The 21,225-nt window shown below is 47.6% G+C and overlaps 1 protein-coding gene across 4 annotated transcripts in view; it reads left to right on the top strand.

The window, feature by feature from the left end:
- The window catches only part of LOC144733096 (uncharacterized), an 82,708-nt gene extending 62,709 nt beyond the window's left edge, over nt 1-19,999 (top strand). For 3 of the 4 annotated variants that reach the window (XM_078614836.1, XM_078614835.1, XM_078614837.1), the window contains 3 exons: nt 15,622-15,936; nt 17,566-17,792; nt 19,258-19,999. In XM_078614836.1, coding sequence (XP_078470962.1) covers nt 15,633-15,936; nt 17,566-17,792; nt 19,258-19,425 — 699 coding nt within the window. In that variant the 5' untranslated portion in view covers nt 15,622-15,632 and the 3' untranslated portion in view covers nt 19,426-19,999. Of the gene's footprint in view, nt 1-13,711; nt 13,951-15,621; nt 15,937-17,565; nt 17,793-19,257 lie in introns of those variants that run through there. The other variant, XM_078614839.1, reaches the window with a different exon arrangement.
- The last annotated feature ends 1,226 nt before the right edge of the window (nt 20,000-21,225 follow it).

Below are 21,225 nucleotides of genomic sequence, written 5' to 3'. Positions count from 1 at the left end.
GGATCCGCTTGGTCGACTCAGACTCAAATGAGTACCTGGTGCAGTGTGTAAACTTCGTAACTGGGGAGACAAAAGCAGCTGGGCGTGACGCTGGGCCTCCACTCCCTCGTGTGCTGTGATGGCTTTCATCGGTGCAACTCGCTAACAGCACTTGCCCTTACAATCTGTTACAGGCTACACGGGGGATCTTTTTTTTCCGTGACAGAATGAAGTCCGGGAATAAAGCCCCCACCTCCTAGGTGGTGCCAGATGGTAACGCTGCGGTGGATGCGAGCAATGCCATGGATGGTCAGATCAATTCCAATCGGCTGATCTCGTGGTACTCGTAGCCACCACAGCGGCCAAATTGGTGCTCTGGATCGGTGCGGGGCGCTCAATTAAATTACTACCCCGGGGGGGACAGGCATCTATGACGTCTCCTGGCCAAACCCCATTTGGCGGAGCCATGAAAGTGAATCCGTACCATCGGGGTTCCTCCAGAAATGGCAAAAAGCCACTGTGAGTGGCCACGTGGAATGTTCAAATGCTCACTGTGGAGGAGAGGCTGCCACTCCTCTGTCAGGAGCTGGACAGGTACCACCAGAATCTGCAGTATTCAGGAGTTCTGGTAGACTGGCTCTGGCTGCTGCCACCATGAGCAGTGGACAATCCTCTACATGGGGCAGGAGACTTCCAAACAACAGGTGGCTTTTCTTCTAAACAAAATAATGAAGGGGCCATGGCAGTATGGTGGTGATGTGTGGGAAGCTGTATGCCCCAGGCTACCTAGGGCTCGCCTGCCCATCAACCAGGGGCGAGAAGTGGTGGTGGTTGCTTATGCCCCCACTGAAGATGAACATCAGTGGAGGGAAGCAAGCAAGGCCGATGAGTCAGATCCCTTTCATGACCTCATGTCACAGGTGCAAGCTAAAGTGGCCCCTCAGGATAGAGTCATCTTGTTGGGTGACTTTAATGCCCGAGTTGGTCATGGCACCTTGTCTAGAGAGCCATGGGCCAGATCAGCTCAATAACAATTGTAGGAGGCTGCTAGACTTTTGTGCAGCCCATGGGCTTGTAATTACAAACACGATCTTCTGGCATCGGCACATCCACATCAACATAATAGATGTGCACCGAGTTTAAGCAAGAACATTTGCTGGACTACATAGTGATGAAACAGTGGATTCGGGCCCATATAATTTACACCAGAACCTACCGTAGAGCTGATCTGCCCACTGACCATTGGATTGTCATCTGTAAGATGTGCCTTCCATTCTTCCACTCTGGTGGTGGGCATCCATCTAGGACTCCATTCAAACCCACAGTGGCCTGGTCTCAAGCTAGCTGATGAAGTTGCAATTGAGAATTTCATCAGCTGGGATTGGCATCTTCCCCCCCTCCTACTCTGTATGCTGAGGGAAAATGGGCGATGTTTAGGACTGTGGCTCATGCAACTGCAATGGCTGCTTTGGGTACACAATCCAAACCTCCCTAGATTTCCTGGCTGTTCAAGCTGGCTGAGAAAAAGCGACAGGCCCAGTCCCACCATCTACATCATCCCACGTTGGAGAATGAGGCTTAGCGCAGTCTTTTCTCAGAGGGTTGACGAGCCGTGCGTCACTGCAAGGATGAGTGGTGGTTGCAGGTTTCTGAGAAGATGCAGTTTTCCTCAGTAGCCCGTGATCACGAACCACTCTTTAACTCCATCAAAAAAGTAGCTTTCAGCATCACAGCTATAACAACCCTTAGGGTAAAGAAAGGTGACCCGGTTTTTGGGGACGGGAAATCCATCAGGCTGGAAAACATCATGGGGCAAAGTAGGGATGACTCTACTGAGGTTCCGGTGACTCATATAGTGGAAATAGTCACCCCCTGTGAGTGGCTGTCTGAGGTGCCATCTGTTGAGGAAGTACTGAAGGCAATCCAGTCTGAGAGCAGCAGAAGCACCGGACAGAGATGATCTCTCAAGTGAAATGCTGAGGGAGGGTGGAGTTTGTGTGCAGACTGCCCTTGATGACATCATAATAAGTCTGGATCACTGGAAGGGTTCCACGGGATTAGAAGGATGCCCTGGTGCCCCCCCCCCACCCCCTTAAGAAAGGAAAACGCACAGACTGTAACAATTACAGTGGCATCTCCCTCCTCAGTGTACCAGGAAAGGTCCTGGTAAGTATTATTCAACATCGCTTTGTCAGGCACGCTGAGGAAAGGCTTTCTTAGCCCCAATGTGGTTTCAGACCAGGGCGGTCCTGCATAGACGCTATATTTTCCATCCGTTTGCTACAGCAGAGGTGTAGGGAATTCCAACAATACCTACATCTCTGCTTTATTGACCTTGTCAGGGCTTATGATACCATCAATAGGCCTAGGCTCTGGGTTGATCTTGGTGCATTCGGAGTCCCTGACTCTCTGCTCACAATCATTAAGTAGTTTCATGATGGTGGGCAGGCCCGTATAAAGCTACGTGGCTGGGAGTTGGAGCCAATCCCTGTTCACCTTGGGGTGTGGCAGGGATGTCCTCTGGCTCTCACATGGGAGGATTGTAGAAGCCTTCCATGGCTGTACCAACGAAATCTCCATCTGGTACAGATACAATTGAGTGAGTTCTATGATGCATTGTATGTGTATCTATATATAATTGAGTGAGTGCTCTGATGCTGCTACTGCTGCGTGTCTGTATCCATGTGTGTGTCAGTACTTCTTTATTGTGTATCTATATGTGGGGGCGGGGGGGCGGTAGTGTAGCGGTTAGCATGCTGTGCTACAAACCCAGCGATCCAAGTTAGATTCCCGCTCACCGCCAACACCAGTAACGATTATCTGAACTGGTCCTCGGCCTCACTTAGGTTGACTCAGCCTCATGAGTACCTGGTGTGATATGTAAATATTGTCACTCAGGAGGAAAAGGCGGTCGGGCGTGGTTCTGGCCACCCACCCTCTCGTGTGCCCTGTCGGCCTTCATAGGTGCTTATTAACAGCACAGACCCCTACAATCCGTGAAGGCTACACAGGGGATCTTCGTCTTTGTGTTTTGTGTATCTGTACCTCTGTGTGTCATATAGTGATAGCTATGAAGCTGTGTGTCTATGTGTATATATATGAGTGAGTGCTATGATGCTGCTTTTACTGATGTGTATGTTGTTGTGTGTCTGTGTGTGAGAGAGCAGGAGGTGAGTGCGAAAACAGTTCTGGGAGGTGAAGCTGCTGCCAGTCACCTGCTGGACATCATCATCGACCGGAAGGGCAACCGCAAGGCAAAGCCTTTCTGGAAGGCTCTCTGGGATACAAGAGATACATATGCACGCGTCATGGACATATTTGAAAATCTCTCGCACGGTTAGTTTAACACGCGGTAGTAATAGTCGTAGTAGTATTAGGGCGCTTTCGGGGCAAATATCCAAAATGGAGGTAATTTTTTTGTCGTGGTTACATCGCGTAGATATCTAAATGCGTCGTCGTTAAACCTGCCAATGCCACCGCCGCCTAACACATGCAGTCAAATCAGTAACACAGAACATGGCCAATTCAGTAAGTTAATTCAGCACACTAACCCAGTTGTTGTTTGTGTGTTGGAGAGTAGTACGATTTAGTTTCTTCGGTGAACGTTTTTGATGTTTTAAAAACGTTCAACCATCAAGCGACATAACCATCAATCAGGTTAACTTTCAAAAGCACGGATAAATATTTTTTACTCAAATGAATGTGTTCTGACTCACGGCAGGGGTTTTGCCTCACGACAGATGGGGGGGGGGGGGGGGCGCATGTACACAGGCATTTCCTGTTTTTTGATGCTAAGTTTGGTCACGTGACCAGGAAGTTGCGATTTGAGATTCCCGCTCAACCACGCGGGCGTCGGCCATTACACACATAATTCAAGATGGCGGCACACATCGCGTCCCAGTGAAGCCAGCCGCAATTGTCCATTGTGGGACTTTAAGAAGCATTGTCTGTAAGTTTGTTTATGTTCTTATAATATTGGCAATGCTGTTATAATGTTAGATTGACCGTTATAATGATGTAAATACCTTTATAATGCTGTTAAATTGTTATGATAAATAGGAGGCCTAGTTAACAACGAAGCCTGCAACTTTCCTTATTTTGAATGTTACTTGTAATTTAATAAGTCGAGTCAAACTTGTACCCAAGTAACTATATTGCGATCCTGAGAGCAAGGATGACGAAATATCTCATCCACAATTGAGTGTTATGTGTAATACTGTACATTTGGGGTGCAGTGTGATGAATACACGATGTGCCTTTATGTAACACAGCAGCTTATGCTCTTGTATAGTTATTCAGTGGTAATGTAGGTGCCTGGTCCATCCAGGGTCTATTGTTGAGAATCATGTTATCTAAGACAATGTTATGATGCTGTGGTGTTCATTCATTGTGTTGGTGTTTCCGGGCATTAACAGATGCTGTATCTGTGCTGTTTTCTCACCAGTTTTACCTCGTTAAAATCAATAAATGACGTTTGGAGTCGGATGTTCACCCTGGCTCTGAGGGTTTATTGGACGCGAGGTTATCTACTCAGCTAGCGGTGCAACGCAGCGCACAGCGAGGCAGAGACAGAATGACTTGAGTCCGCAACAAGAACAGAGCTGCTTAATGTTAAACTTAAAGCCGAGGTCACCCCACCCTTTACCAGAGTGGCTAACGCCTGAGCACGATCTCTGACGAGTCTTCGGATGCTTTCAGATGAGGTCATGCAGAGTGTTACACCTCCCACCAAACTGCTCAAGTGTCCCTGATGGTTTCAAGGGGCCAGCAAACCCTTGAACCCCCTACCTCTCAATTGCGACAGGAAAACAAAGCTAAGACAATCTCCTAACTTCACCAACACACACACACACGCACGTTGTAGGGACTGAGTCTTTGAGCTGCAGTGAAATGATGATTATGTCGATTATATGTACAGCGACTCTACTAACAAAAATTAAACTTACGAACTTTCAGAGATACGAACAAACCTGTCCGTATGTCCAGTTGCCTGTTCGGACCGAGGGTTATAAGGTCAACCGCCACACACTAGATGGCGTTGGTGGCATCTAATTCTGTAGAACATTAAGAACCATTGGCATCGACATCTACAGCATATTATACAAGTTTTAAAGCCATTCTTCATGTTTAGTGTAGACGCTGTACAACATGTTTGGAATCGACAGGATTGAAGTTGAGATTTATGAACAAATCGACTTACGAACAGACAACAGCAGTGGTCCGATTGGACAAAAATTGCTGCTCCCCATCTAGTGGGTGCATATATACACAGTAGAACTATTTTTAACAAGCACCTTTGTTAATGACTAATCACTTAACGATAGGCATCCATAGAGCCCAGTGTATATTCTATTCTATAGTGTCGTGTATAGTAGTTGTTAGTAGTGTAGTGTCTCCATAGAGCCCAATGTGTTCGATTAACGACCATTCCCCTGTTAATGACGGGCTATTGTAGGTACAGAGAATATGAATTGATGCATTGATTAACCACCATTATTTTAATGTTATGTGTTTATAATGTTGTCAGTATCTTTAAGCATGAATATCCATTGTTTAAATATTACAAAGTACGTTTTTGGGTGAAAAGGGGTAACTTTCAATGCTGTCGGATCGAATTAAGCCTTCAACGTGTATTTCCTACACTCACTTAACGACCAAATCACTTAACGCCCGGTTTCGTGGAATCAATTACCATCATCAAGGGGTTCCCCTGTATAACGTAAAACTACGTGACTATAATAGAGGTTTATTTGGGGTCGGTTTTACACGATCTAACCCCAAAATTAAAACCATCACGGGTAATATTGGCCACGTAAGCGCCTACCTGCTACTACGGGTAAAACACACGGACGGTTCGTCAAAATGTTAACGGGTTTAGTAGGAAACGCACAGGGGAAGAGAGTGGTTTGGGTGAGGGGGGGGGGAGTTCCTATGTAGAGGACGGAACATTAACGTGGAGGAGAAACCGTCATTCCGAAGTGGCTTCTCCAGCGTGAACCTGACACTGTCGCCTAAGCCTAAGCTGCACCCCTACGATGCTGCCGCCATTGTGCCACTTTACTGTGCTCACACAGCCTCACAGCACTGTAGTTTTTACGTTGCATTTTATTTTGTTGTTGTCAATGCACTGTTCCAACGTGGAATTTATAAAAAATGCTGAATGTGTTTTAATGTAATTAAGTGCAATAAAAAAGTGTGTTCATGAATAATTATAATCAATGAAAAGTATTCATTACATTTTGATGAATATGATCATAACGATAATTATGCACACAAAATAGTTATCAGGAGCGATTTTGCGTGAGATTGTAAAGTAATATTTTTTTACACGGTTTTATGAATTGAAGATCAATTCGTAGATTAAATTGAAACAATGAACAGATGCTCGCATTAACCACAAGTTATCATTATTGAATTCAATTAAGACAATTAAAAGATTCTCGCATCAATCACGAGTTATCATTATTGTCTCTCTCGAGTCAGTGGGTGGTCTGCGCGCCAGGCTCGATCTGCAACTGGGGCACGCAGTGGCCACGCTGTGTGCCCAGGGGCTTGTCACTTGTCAGCAGAGGTGTGGACTCGAGTCATGCGACTTGGACTCGAGTCAGACTCGAGTCATGATTTTGATGACTTCAGACTCGACTTGGACTTGCCTCATCTTTGACTCGACTTGACTCGGGACTCGAGAGCAAAGACTTGAGACTTACTTGTGACTTGCATAACAATGACTTTGTCCCACCTCTGCTTGTCAGCGGCTGTCATAGGGGTCTCGGTTTGCGAGAACCCCGTTGTGTCTCACCCTGGGGAGGCCTCGCGCCTTGCAGGCAGCCTGCACGTGGCAATACTGACGCACTCCCAGCCATCTTCATGCCTTCATACAATGTCAGTCACAGGTTGACTCGGCAATCAACTCTTCCAGCCTATAGCTTGGGCAATTTTTCCGTGCGAATCGATTTTGGGTGTGTAACTCAAACCACACTACGATACACTACACTACTAGACGCTACACTACTATACACCACACACTATATACTACACTACTAACACTACACAATATACACTACACTACTATACACTAGATTACTATACACCACCACTATACACTACAACACTATATACTACGATACTATACACTACACTACTATACACGACGCAACTATACACTACACCACTACACACTACTCTGCTATACACTATACACTACACTACTATATATACTACTCTACACGACTATACACGATACCATACACTATACACTACTATACACTACACTACTATATATACTACTCTACACTACTTTACACTATGCAACACTTTACACTACACCAATATACACTACACTACTATACATCACACACTATACACTACTCTACACTAGACTACTATAGACTACACTACTATACACTACACTACTATATATACTACTCTACACTACTATACACTATGCAACACTTTGCACGACTGTACACTACTGTATGGGACTGTAAAGATAAATAGTAATAGTGTACACGTTGAGATAATTAAGAACAGGTGGCTGTAGGGTGCTGTATAGATAATTCATTAAATAGACACGCAAACGTTGAGTTGACTGGGAACAGGTGGCTGTGGGTGCTGTGGAGGGGACAGTGAAATGTCCACGTTGAGATAATTGAAGGCACGTGCCACAGTTGGAGTGGAGGGCACTGGCCAAGCAGAGGTATCTTCATAAATCAACTCATAACCGTTAATAACATCATGAACAGCTGCCGCCACTTTAGTAAACCTTTCAGTCTTTGGGTCCTGAGACTCAAAACAAGCCAGCGCCTTCTCAATCGTGGTGAAACCTTGAGCCAGCTGCTTGGCTTGGTGTTGAACCCTTTGGTTTGCTCTGTGATCTCATCCTTCACACGCTTCTTAGACACAATGGAGGTTGATGATTGTTCGTGAAATGCACAGAGGAAGTCATAGTGAACCGCACAGGCAGAAATGCTGGGAATGCCGCGCAATGACACCAAACAATCGCTGCCATCTTTGAACTTATGACTCTTGGTCCAAACAGGCAACTGGACATACGGACCAGGTTTGTTCGTATCTCTGACACTGTCCATCATCCCACTCTTCTCTTTACTCTCTATAATCATGGCATTTCCGGCACTGCTTAATCCTGGCTCCAATCACATCACTTATAATGCTCATCCTCGGTCTCCTTCAATCACTCCTGGTCAACTCCTTCCTCCATCGCAGCCGGTGTTCCCCAATACTCTGTCCTGGGCCCCCTTCTCTTCTCTCTCTAAATGTGCCCTCTTGAGGCCCCCATCTCCTCCTTTAACTTATTCCCCACAAATTCTTCGCTGACGACATCCAGACATTCTTTTTCTTTTCTCCACTTTCACTCCGGACCTCTCTTCACTTATTGTCAGTCAGCCTGCCTCACCTCTCTTCGGTCTTGTGGCTTCCTCTTCCTTGACGTCAGCCCCTTTAAAACCCACGCTCCCTCTCGTCCCCCGCTGATCTTTCAATCACTCACCCACCCACTCACTAACCCACTCACTCACCCACTCACTTACCTACCCACCTTCCCATCCACCTGCTCACTCACCGACTCACCCACCCACCTACTCAACTACTCACCACCCACTCACTAACCCACTCACCAACCCACTCACCCACCTACTCATCCACCCATCACCTCCCCCCCCCCTTCTCACTCACCTCTGTCCCCTCTGCCCACAACCTCGGGTATCCTCTTTGACTCCTCCCTTTCGCTCGCCTCTCACGTCTTTGCCATCACCTGTCGATTCCACCGTGTAAACATGCGCAAAATACGCCCTCTAATCGCTCGGCCCACCGCCAAAGTACTAATACGCTCACTCATATTCTCTCGTTAAGACGACAACTCTCTCCGACTCGGCCTCCCAGCCCATACATTCATTCCACTGCAACAGATCCAAAATGCGTCCGCACGCCTCATCCACAACCGACCACACTGCTCCCGCACCTCTACTCTTCTTCGACAAATGCACCGGGCTCCCCATCTACTACCGGTGTCTGTTCAAGATCCTTACGCTACTTTGTAAATCTCTCCACTGCCTTGCCCCCACCTTTACCTCGCTTCCCCTCGTCTCGTTTTACCTATTCGAAACCTCTCCTCCCGCTCCCTCACCGTTCCCCCTTCTCCTTGTGCACGATCCACCGTTTCTGCTCCTACTCCCCACTTGTCCCCTTGTACCGGAACGAACTTCCCCTCCGCGTGAAGCGAGCACCGCTCCCTGTCGAGTTTTTCTGCCTCCCTCAAGACCCCCCCCCCCCACCTCTCCCATCCTTCCCTCCATCCCAAGGTACCCAGCGTAATTCCCGTTACCCACTAAACCTCCCTCCCCATACCCCATCCCTTTTCACCAAATCACCATTAGTTACCCTCATTGTACCACTCATAACCCCTGCAAATCGCCTTGCATAAAGGTGCTATATAAATATAAGACTAGACACTAAAACAGCAGTTGTGTGAAGATGTTCAAACTACCAAACAGATATGGTTCTTGCAAGGCATCATCAAGTCTGCATTAACCACACAGTACTTGTGGTCAACATGCAAACAAACCATGCTCTGATAATAATGATGTTATATTCATCGTCTTTGTAACTGATCGGCCTACACCAGATACCTTCTGTATGTCCTTGTCTCTGTGCGAGTGTGAGACCAGAGACCAACGCCAAAAGGTGAACAGTACAAGGACAATGCAAAGCTGTCAGAGCACTCAGAGCTCTGGTCGAGCTACAGAAGGCTTTCTCTGGTGTAGGCCAATTTTACACCAGGGGCTTCAACTGCTGCTGCTGCTGCCATGGGCTGTGCAGTCTGTGGATGATGCTGGTTTAGGGGTGGAAGCGTGGGCAGCAGCTTGGTGGAAGATCAAAAATCTCCCAGGGGGTCTTTCACAATTACAGAGGAATCCAATCAGACAAAACTCACTCGCTCAATCAATCACTCACTCACCCACCCACTCACCCACCTATCCACTCAACCACTCACCAACCCACTCACTCACTCACCTACTCACCCACCCACCCAATAACTCACTCACCAACTCACTAACCCACTCATTCACTCACCCACCCACCCACTCACTCAATCACTCACCAACCCACTCACTCACCCACCCACCTACTGACCCACCCACTCACTCACCCACTAAATCAATCACTCACCAACCCACTCACCCATCCACCAACCCACTCACTCACTCACTCACCTACTCACCCACCTACCCAATAACTCACTCACTCACCAACTCACTCAGTAACCCACTCACTCACCCACCCACCTACTCACCAACCCACTCACTTACCCACCCACTCACTCACCCACTAAATCAATCACTCACCAACCCACTCACCCACCCACCCACTCACTCACCCACTAAATCAATCACTCACCAACCCACTCACCCATCCACTAACCCACTCACTCACCCATCAATTCACCTAACTCATCCACCCACCCACTCACTAACCCGCTAACCCACTCCCCCGCCCAAACACCCACCCACCCCTCCTAACGTCACCTGTGGTAGGTAGTAAGCGAAGTGAAAGAGGAAACCAGAATTGTACCGCGTAAAGTCACAAAACGGCGGAAAAGAAAAACCCCAACCCAAGTTTGGAAAGCGTCCACCGAGGTTGCAGTGCCCGTGTGAGTTTCTTAACATTCTGCTGATGTTGTTGATGATGATGTTAATGTTGTTGATGATTTTGTTGATATTGTTGATGTTCATTTCCCATTTTTATGTAACATTTCACACACACTGGACATGTCTTCGCTAATGCAGGGGAAATGCCTTGGTTGAGCGGTGATATCATTGTGTGTGTGTGATTAGCCAGGCCACTTCTGAAAAAGAAGCTACATAGTAGCTCAGCGGACCTTACAACCTGTACAATTGTTGTGTTTTTATTTCACGTGGACAACTTCTTCTATTTCTCTCTCTCTCACTCTCCTAGCCTCTCCACTGCTAGCCTGCTCCCGTTCACTCTCCTAGCCTCTCCACTGCTAGCCTGTTCTCACTCTCCTAGCCTCTCCACTGCTAGCCTGTTCTCTCTCTCACTCTCCTAGCCTCTCCACTGCTAGCCTGTTCTCACTCTCACTCTCCTAGCCTCTCCACTGCTAGCCTGTTCTCTCTCTCACTCTCCTAGCCTCTCCACTGCTAGCCTGTTCTCACTCTCACTCTCCTAGCCTCTCCACTGCTAGCCTGTTCTCTCTCTCATTCTCCTAGCCTCTCCACTGCTAGCCTGTTCTCTCTCTCACTCTCTCAGCCTCTCCACTGCTAGCCTGCTCCCGTACACTCTCCTAGCCTCTCCACTGCTAGCCTGTTCTCTCTCTCACTCTCCTAGCCTCTCCACTGCTAGCCTGTTCTCTATCTCTCTCTCCTAGCCTCTCCACTGCTAGCCTGCTCTCTCTCTCACTCTCCAAGCCTCTCCACTGCTAGCCTGCTCTCTCTCTCTTAGCCTCTCTACTGCTTGCCTGTTCTCTCTCACTCTCCTAGCCTCTCCACTGCTAGCCTGTTCTCTCTCTCCTAGCCTCTCTACTGCTTGCCTGTTCTCTCTCACTCTCCTAGCCTCTCCACTGCTAGCCTGTTCTCTCTCTCCTAGCCTCTCCACTGCTAGCATGTTCCCTCTCTCATTCTCCTAGCCTCTCCACTGCTAGCCTGTTCTCTTTCACTCTCCTAGCCTCTTTTTTTTTTCGATCAGTGGAAACAAGAAGATGCTCGGTGTATTCGGCACTTTGTTTCGTTCATCATTTCGTAAATTTTTTTTTTTTAAACGGGGCTTTATGTAGCCCTCGCTCGCTCTCTCGCTCACTCTCTCGCTCGCTCGCTCTTTTGCTCTCTCTCTCACTCTCTCTGTCGCTTGTTCTGTCGCTCATTCTCTCGCTCACTCTCTCGTTATGTACGCCGCCCCCCTCGCAGTCCGACGGCCTCCGACGGGTAGCTCATAACAGCATGCAGAGCTCCCCGTCATCTGCCACGGAGCACACGGCCTCCTCCATCGCCCACTGCTCCATGAAGGCCGGCACGGCGTGGGTCAACCGCGCATGGCGGAACTCCAGCCACACCCTGGCTCCGACCAGAGCGCGGAAGATGCCCAGGCTGCTGGCCGGACGTTTCTCCTAGCCTCTCCACTGCTAGCCTGTTCCCTCTCTCATTCTCCTAGCCTCTCCACTGCTAGCCTGCTCACTCTCTCACTCTCCTAGCCTCTCCACTGCTAGCCTGCTCTCTCTCACTCTCCTAGCCTCTCCACTGCTAGCCTGTTCCCTCTCTCATTCTCCTAGCCTCTCCACTGCTAGCCTGTTCCCGTACACTCTCCTAGCCTCTCCACTGCTAGCCTGTTCCCTCTCTCATTCTCCTAGCCTCTCCACTGCTAGCCTGTTCTCTCTCACTCTCCTAGCCTCTCCACTGCTACCCTGTTCTCTCTCACTCTCCTAGCCTCTCCACTGCTAGCCTGTTCCCTCTCTCATTCTCCTAGCCTCTCCACTGCTAGCCTGTTCTCTCTCACTCTCCTAGCCTCTCCACTGCTAGCCTGTTCTCTCTCTCACTCTCCTAGCCTCTCCACTGCTAGCCTGTTCTCTCTCTCACTCTCCTAGCCTCTCCGCTGCTAGCCTGTTCTCTCTCACTCACTCTCCTAGCCTCTCCACTGCTAGCCTGCTCTCACTCTCTCTCCTAGCCTCTCCGCTGCTAGCCTGTTCTCTCTCTCACTCTCTCAGCCTCTCCACTGCTAGCCTGTTCTTTCTCTTATTCTCCTAGCCTCTCCACTGCTAGCCTGCTCTCTCTCTCATTCTCCTAGCCTCTCCACTGCTAGCCTGTTCTTTCTCTCATTCTCCTAGCCTCTCCACCGCTAGCCTGCTCTCTCTCATTCTCCTAGCCTCTCTACTGCTAGCCTATGACTATACACTTTGGTAGCTTCTCTACTGCTAGCCTCTCACTATACACTCTGCTAGCTTCTCTACTGCTAGCCTCTCGCTATGTAATCTGCTAGCTTCCCTACTGCTAGTCTTCGCGCACTCACACTTAGGATTCCGCTAGCTTCTCTTGATTTATGCCTTAACTTCACCCCAACCAACCCGTCTGCGTTTTCCCGCTCATCAGTGTATATGCCCTCACTCATTAAGATACCTCAGGTGACCCTCATTAAGCCGGCGCTCACGTGCCATCTCCGCCATGCTTATTGCCTCCATCTGCAGACTCCAAGGCGCCTCCACTGTGTCTGCATTTGCAGCCAGCCAATCACCACTATGCATCTTAATTGTTCGTTTATCTCTGTTGGTCTTCTTGTCTGCACCTGTTCACCCTGACGTGACCTCACTGTCCGCAGCTCACGCATGCGTGAAGACTGTCTGTAAACCCCTGGGCGCGTTACTCCACTCAAAAATACAGTGATACCTCGGTTCACGAACTTAATTTGTGAACTGGCTCTGGTCGCGAACCGAATTGGTCGTGAACCGAGGCACATTTTCCCATAGGGTTCAATGTAAATCCGGTTAATCCGTTCTGACCTTTTTTTTTGGTTTTTGAAGCACAAAAATATGAAACAAATTACAATACACATTAGTACTGTACAGTATAGTAATGTATAAAGAGAGAACACTAACCTTGCTTGAGATGACTTCAATAAGCACTCAAACGGGTGAACTGTACAATACAGTAAGTACAGTATTGTACAGTACAGTAGTACAGTACAGTACTGTGTGCTAAAAAGCACACCAAAAAGCGAAAAAGTCACTGAAAGTGTCTTCACAGTACTCACAGTACTTCTTTCTGTGTCTCTTCTTCTCTCCACGATCTTCCTACAGGAAGTCACGACCACGTGACAGCCTGGAAATAGCATTGAAATGGCCGCGGCTCCTGTTCGTGAACCGAAGCGGAGTTCGTGAACCGGAGCATATTTTTATGAACTTTTCTGTTCGTGAACCGAGTTGTTCGTGAACAGAAGCGTTCGTGAACCGAGGTATCACTGTAATAACATCGTTTAATTTTAGTATGGGTCTCCGTCTCTTTGGGTCTTTGTATCTATATGGGTCTCTATGTCTATCGTTCTCTGTGTCTCTACATGGTCATCTATGTATATCTAGATTTGAAGTTTTCGTCACTGCAGGGATCCCTACTCTTTGGTTCTTTCGGTAAAGTCACGTAGGTACAAAATAAATTAAATTAAATCACAAAGTTTCGAGCTCAACACAAGCGTCCGCCATTAGGTGGGACAACCACAGCAAGAAACAATTGCTGAAGTGGGCAAGAGAGCTATTGTAAGCAAGAGGCTATATTGGTAAGAGAGGGGGGGAGCCAAGGAGGAGAGACAGGGAGTGCGTGGGGCAGGATGAGTGGTGAGCTGCTAGAGCACGGGGGAAGGGAGAACAAAGGGGGGGAAGAAGACGGTAAGGCACAGAGGTCGCAATCGGGTACCCGATACCCGGCTACCCGTACCCGGCCGGGTACGGGTAGGCCATGAGTCACTGGTGAGTAACTGTTTGTCACTCATTTCCCAACGTCTTGTGTCTCTACTCACAATTCAAGTTCCTAGAATCAACCCACCCGTGCCTGCAACATGGCTTCATCCCAGAGGTCGCAATCGGGTACCCGATACCCGTACCCTACCCGGTCCCGGCTGGGTACGGGTACGGGTACCCGTTTGCGACCCTGGTGCGGCCGGGTACGGGTACGGGTAAGGAATCAAAACCCGTTTGTGACCTCTGGTAAGGCATGGCACACTGCCGGGGGGGGGAGGTGGGGGGCGGGGAAGCAAGCAGGCTGGGAAGGATGTTATTAACCAGGTAAAACAATAACTGCGTTAGGTTGTTGCTTCCTTATCTGCATCCTCAGCTTTCTGCTGCTTCCCAGCCTGCTTACTTCCCCGCCCCCCACCTCTCCCCCGGCAGTGTGCCGTGCCCCCCCCCCCCCCTCTTACTACCGTCTTCTTCTTACAGCTTTCCACACCTCGCGGCCATACTCCTACGCCCCCTTCATTGTTTTGTTAGGAAAAAGAGCCAATCCCTGTTGTTTGGCAGTCTCCTGCACTGAGTAGAGGACTGTCCATCCCTCATGGTGACTGGAGCCAAAGCCAGTCCAGCAGACCTCCTGAATACTACAGAGATCCAGACGGTACCATTCCAGCTCCCAACAGAGGAGTGGTAGCCTCTCCTCCACAGTGAGCATTCAAACATTCCCTGTGGCCAGTCACAGCGTTTTTTTGCCATTTGTGGAGGAACCCCGAGGGTAAAGATTCAGTTCCTGGCTCTGCCAAGTGGGGGTTGGCCAGGAGAAGTCGTAGACACTTGTCCCCCCAGAGCCTCTGGCACAAGCTTAGTTCGGTTTTTGCACGTAGTTTAGTGGTGATTGAATTGAAGGTGGAGGGGTTATCAGCCTCTCGCACCCATCCAGAGCACACATTTGGCCGCTGTGATGGCTACAAGTTCCATGACGGGTATAGCCGGTAGGAATTGGCCTTCCCTCCATGGCATTGCTCACAACCACCATAGTGTTAGCATTCAACACCACCACAGAGGTAAGGGGTTACTTTTGCCAGAATCTTCCACTATATATACATACACACAGAGAGAAGAGAGACAGAGCAGCAAACCAGTATTTACTGCGGCGTGGCGTCTCCTCCACAACTCACCAGAGGTTCGAGACATGGACGAGCTGAAGGCTGCCGAGCTGATCAAAAGGAAGAGGCCAGAACTGAAGAAGTGGATTGGCAGGGACCCCACGTACCTGCTCGACTACTTGGAGAGCAGGGCTTTGATCTCTCGTGAGAAATACAACGAGGCCAAAGACATCAACGTGAAAGTGGAGCGCGCCAACTTTTTGATCAACGAGTTCATCGACAGGGACGAGTGCCTCAAGCTCTGGAGGGCTCTCGAAAGCTTACAGGAGGACTACCCCCAACTGAAGGAGTGGATTTCAGCCTGTGTGTCGACCACACATCACGCTTGTGGTAAAGCAGTGCAAAACGACACACGGCTGCTGCTGCTTTGATATAAAAATATACTAATGATGTTATGGCTTTGTTGTGTTTGAAACTCATTGGCCTATACCAGAGACAGCCTGGTTCATGGCCTTGTCTCTGCACCCATGTTAGACCAGAGAACAACCCCAAAACACCGAGAGTACAATGACAATGCAAACATATACGCTGTGATAATAACATGAACATTTTTGAGTTAAGAGCTCATTGGCCTACATGAAAGACTTTGTTCATGGCTTTGTCTCTGCCGGATGGTACAAAGACGAACAGTACAATGACAATGTTAGCAAACACTGCCTTGATAATAATCGTAATAATAATAGTAACACTCATTGTAGTGTTTGGAACTCATTGGCCTCTGCATCAGAGACGGCAGACAGCGCTGCCACGGTCGTGGAACCAAAACTCGGGTACCCTCATTGCTAAGAGGCACACGGGCGCGAAACATCGCCCCGGTGAGTGAACAAAACAAATCTCGTCACACGATCGACTCCCGTCCCCGCATCAAAAAGCCGAATTGTTTTGTGTGGTTTGTTTGTTTTGAAGCTTGATAAATACCAAAATAATAATGGATGAAAGTTTAAGAATAGGTGTGATTTATATACACAACCATGTCTGGCAATAATAAAAAGAAGAGGTGGTGTTAAGATATAATGCAGTCTTTTGATTCCTTTTGCAAGGAATCATCATGTACTGCATTAACCCACACACACATCATACTTGTGGAAAAACATGCAAACATGCTCTGATAATAATGTATGGCATTGCATTTGAAACTGATTGGCCTACTACACGAGAGAGCCTTCGTGTGGAGTGACAGACCAGGTAGTTTCCACACAGCGTTATGCAGCCGATGGAAAGATAATGCCGCTCGATTGATTCGGAGTGAGACCACTGCTGTTAAACCAGACCTGGTCATAAGCACACTGCCCAGGTATGGGAAACTCTGCACTCTCTCCACAACTGCCCCATTATAATTGGGAGTTGCAGGGGTGGAGTGTCTGATGATACAAAATACATAGGAAGGTGCTTAGTATTGGTGGGGCTAAATTGGTGCGGCACAGGCTAGAGAAGAGATGGAGTGATGTGGTACAAGAGAACGTGGAGCTGAGTGGACTTGTCAATTACCGGTACCAGCGGTGTCAATATCAGACTCTGTGGAAGAGGCTCATGAAATACGCTGCTACTGAGAAGTTGGAGGCAGTCGCCTTCCAGCAACAACGGAGGACAGAGGAGCGATGCTCACAACAACGAGCGGAGCACCGAGCGGCTAAGACACAGCAAATTGGCACAGTAGGGGGTACAGGTGGTGCATCGGCCAGTCAGCTCAGTCAGTCATCCCATGGCAACTGGGTCTGTCCCATAACCTCCTGCTAGCAGGCTTTCGACACTTCACGTGGCCTCAAAGTACACCTAGCCTTGTACAAGCGCGGGGGTGACATCACTGCCAATTAGTGGATAATGTCGGTTGTTGTTGTCAATGTAGTTGCGAAAACCACAAAACGTTAAGCTGAAAAAAATTAAGCTAAATGCCTCCAGCCGATGCTTCGCAATCTTTTGTTTGTGTTTGTGTCTTTTTGTCTCCCTCTCATGAAACAGAAAAAGCTCCGGGACATGACGCGAACGTTCAATACAGCACCACTCCGGGTGGCGAGGTGGCGACGAAGGAGAAAGCCTTCAGGAGACTGACAGCGTGCTCGGACGAGCAACTGTTCGATGGCATAAAGAAAAATATGACGGCGCTGGTCGAGGCTATCGGGGGAGATGTGAGGCCGGTGTTGACGAAGCTGTTCGAGAAGGAGATCTTCACACTCGCCGAGATGAATGTGAGCCTATCAAAGATGTCTTATTATATCTCTCTTGTTAAAACAGTAAGAATCTCGATAATCCGCGCCTTAGTGGTGGGAATAATTCAAAAGTCGTGGATAATCCCAAGAAATATCAAATTTACAGTGGATCTCTGTGCCAATGCAATTGTATAAGTTACAAATGAGTTTCTCTGGCCATCGCACAGTTTCATAAAAAAATGTAACTCAACAAAATAAATAGAGGCGATCACTTGAATTTCAGAAAGAAGTTCAACATACGTACATACATATGAGTATGAGTCTCTATGGGTCTCTGTGGGTTTCTGTGGCTCTACATGAGTCTCTGGATCTCTGTGGGTCTCTGGTTCTATACGAGTCTCTGGATCTTTGTCGGTCCCTATGGGTCTCTTCCTTTCGATATTAGGAAGCCACCGGGGAGCTGTGATGCACTTTTATCATCTAGACTAGCTTATATACCCGGTGTTGCCTGGGCCAATTTGTTTATCAAAACTACTCTTAAAAATGTAACAGCAGTGCGTACTGACTGTGGTGGTACCTGCTATGATTACAGCAGTGCATACTGACTGCGGTGGTACCTGCTATCACTACAGTAGTACATGCTGACTGTATAGCAGTCTTTATCGACTGTAGATTACAAAGTACTCACCTGACAGAGTGGCGTGGTGAGGCCTAGTCCCATGCAGAGCCTCCGGCCTCGCCTAGATTGTCCAGCCGGCCGAGGTGGCACGTTGGCAGGCTGGGGCTGGGCTGCTACCCCTGATCTCCCCGGCCGCTCTGCAGTATATCTACGGGCTATATTGGTAGCATCTAGTGACTGTATAGTAATAATAACTGCATGCATCGGGGTGGGTGGGGACATCACACAGTGAAGAAGTAACGTCAGTGTTCAGTGTATATTTTTGGCATTTTTAACGCGAAAGAAAATGCCCCCCTCACTCCCACCGAAGGCGTGCGACTTGGCATGGGCCGTCCCCCCCACCAAAGGCGCGTGAGTTAATGTGGTGGTGCATGCGTCATAAATAAATAAATGATAAGCGCACAAAAATCGCACTCAATCGCTAATTAAACAAATTAAAAAGTTGACGGATTGAATAAGGAATAGCGCTTGTTCACCGCGGGGCTTACGGCTTGGTAGATTGACGAACTAATTTCTTAAGAACAGTTGCTTGTTGTTGTGTTTAGTTTGTTGTCCTTCCCCCCCGGATACCTCCGATTGGCGCGGTTTGGCAAAGTATGTTGGTGCCAAAGAAGTGCAATGTACACGTACACATACACACGTACATTTGGTGCGCATATCGAGTGCACTGGTGATTTCGATTGAGAATGTGCTCAGCAACAGTGTTTGAAGCTGATAGCTGTGGTGAGTATTATGTCACTCAGTGAAATGGCAAAGACCAGCCTCTGTCTTAACAATTACACAGTGCTAATTTAACGTTTACATTTTTTATTTGTTTATTCACAGGCTGTCTCGACCGCTCAAAAAAATAATGGTGGCTCTGAAGCTGCATCTCAACTGATAACGATGCTGCTCCATAAGGGTGACCGTGTGGCCAGAGAATTCTGGATGGCCCTCTCGAATTTGAAGACAAACTATCCGCGGATGCACAAGATCTTTGAGAATGGAATCTGATCATCGAGCCCGCTGCCTGATGTCTGCAAGACGCTTCCTGGGGATGTTGCGGCGCAAATTTTATAAACAACAAAATTTTAGTTGTTGCTGTTATTTTTTTGCTGGGTGTAAGCCCACACAATGATAGGAGCTATGTGTCTCTATGTGTCTCTATGGGTCTATACAGAAAGAAGAAATTAAGGAGAAACATTCTCTTTACACTCACTCACAAGAACAGAGCTGCTTAATGTTAAACTTAAAGCTGAGGTCACCACACCCTTTACCCGAGTGGCTAACGCCTGAGCACGATCTCTGACGAGTCTTCGGATGCTTTCAGATGAGGTCATGCAGAGTGTTACACCTCCCACCAAACTGCTCAAGTGTCCCTGGGGGTTTCAAGGGGCCAGCAAACCCTTGAACCCCCTACCTCTCAATTGCTACAGGAAAACAAAGCCAAGACAATCTCCTAACTTCACCAACACACACACGCACGTTGTAGGGACTGAGTCTTTGAGCTGCAGTGAAATGATGATTATACCAATTATATGTACAGGGACTCCTCTACTAACAAAAATTAAAGTTACGAACTTTCAGAGATACGAACAAACCTGTCCGTATGTCCAGTTGCCTGTTCGGACCGAGGGTCGTAAGGTCAACTGCCGCGCAATATTTAGCGGTGGTGATATCTACATCTGTAGAACATGAAGAACCATTGGCATCAAGATCTACAGCATATTATACAACTTTTAAAGCCATTCCCCATGTTTAGTGTAGACGCCGTACAACATGTTTGGATTCGACAGGATTCAAGTTGGGACTTACGAACAAATCGACTTACGGACAGACAACAGCAGTGCTCCGATTGGACACAAATTGCCGCGCTCCATCCCGTGGGTGCATATATACACAGTAGAACTCTTCTTAACAAGCACCCCTGTTAACGACTAATCACTTAACGATAGGCATCTATAGAGCCCAATGTGTTCGCTTACCGACCGTTCCCCTGTTAACGACTGGCTATTGTAGATACAGGGAAGATTAATTGATGCATTGATTAACCACATTTCTTTTAATGTTACGCGTTTATAATGTTGTCAGTATCTTTAAGCATTAATATCCGTTTTTTAAAATTACAAAGTACGTTTTTTGGGTGAAAAAGGGTAACTTTCGATGCTGTTGGAACGAATTAAGCCTTCAACGTGTCTTTCCTATACTCACATAATGACCAAATCAATTAACGCCCGGTTTTGTGGAACAAACTACCATCGTCAAGGGGTTCTACTGTATAACGTCAAACTGCATGCCTATAATAGAGGTTTATTTGGGGTTAGTTTTCCGCGATCTAACCCCAAAATAAAAACCATCATAGGGAATATTGGTCGTGTAAGCGCCTACCTACTACTACGGATAAAACACACGGACTGTTCGTCAAAATGTTAACGGGTTTAGTCGGAAACGCACAGGGGGCGAGGGTGGTTCGGGTGTGGGGGAGGTTCCTATGTGGAGGACAGAACGTTAACGTAGAAGAGAAACAACTCCTCCCAGCTCTTGGCCAAGACCGCCATTGTGCCACTGTACTGTACGTTTTTACGTTGCATTTTATTTTTTTGTTGTCAATGCATTGTTCCAACGTGGAATTAAAAAAATTATGAATGTTTTTTTTATATAATTAAGTACAATTAAAATAGTTATGGGTGTTGTTCATGAATAATTGTAATCGATTTAAATTAATGATTACATTTGTATTAATTTGATCGTAACGAATAATTATGCACTCAGAATAGTTATCAGGCGCGATTTTGCGTGAGATTATCGTAAATA

This window comes from Lampetra planeri, chromosome 45 (assembly GCF_965212315.1).
Source record: "Lampetra planeri chromosome 45, kcLamPlan1.2.h2, whole genome shotgun sequence".
In the NCBI taxonomy this organism is placed as follows: domain Eukaryota; kingdom Metazoa; phylum Chordata; class Hyperoartia; order Petromyzontiformes; family Petromyzontidae; genus Lampetra; species Lampetra planeri.
The sequence above is the reverse complement of the archived record's forward strand: the minus strand, read 5'-3'. Positions and strand labels throughout refer to the sequence as shown.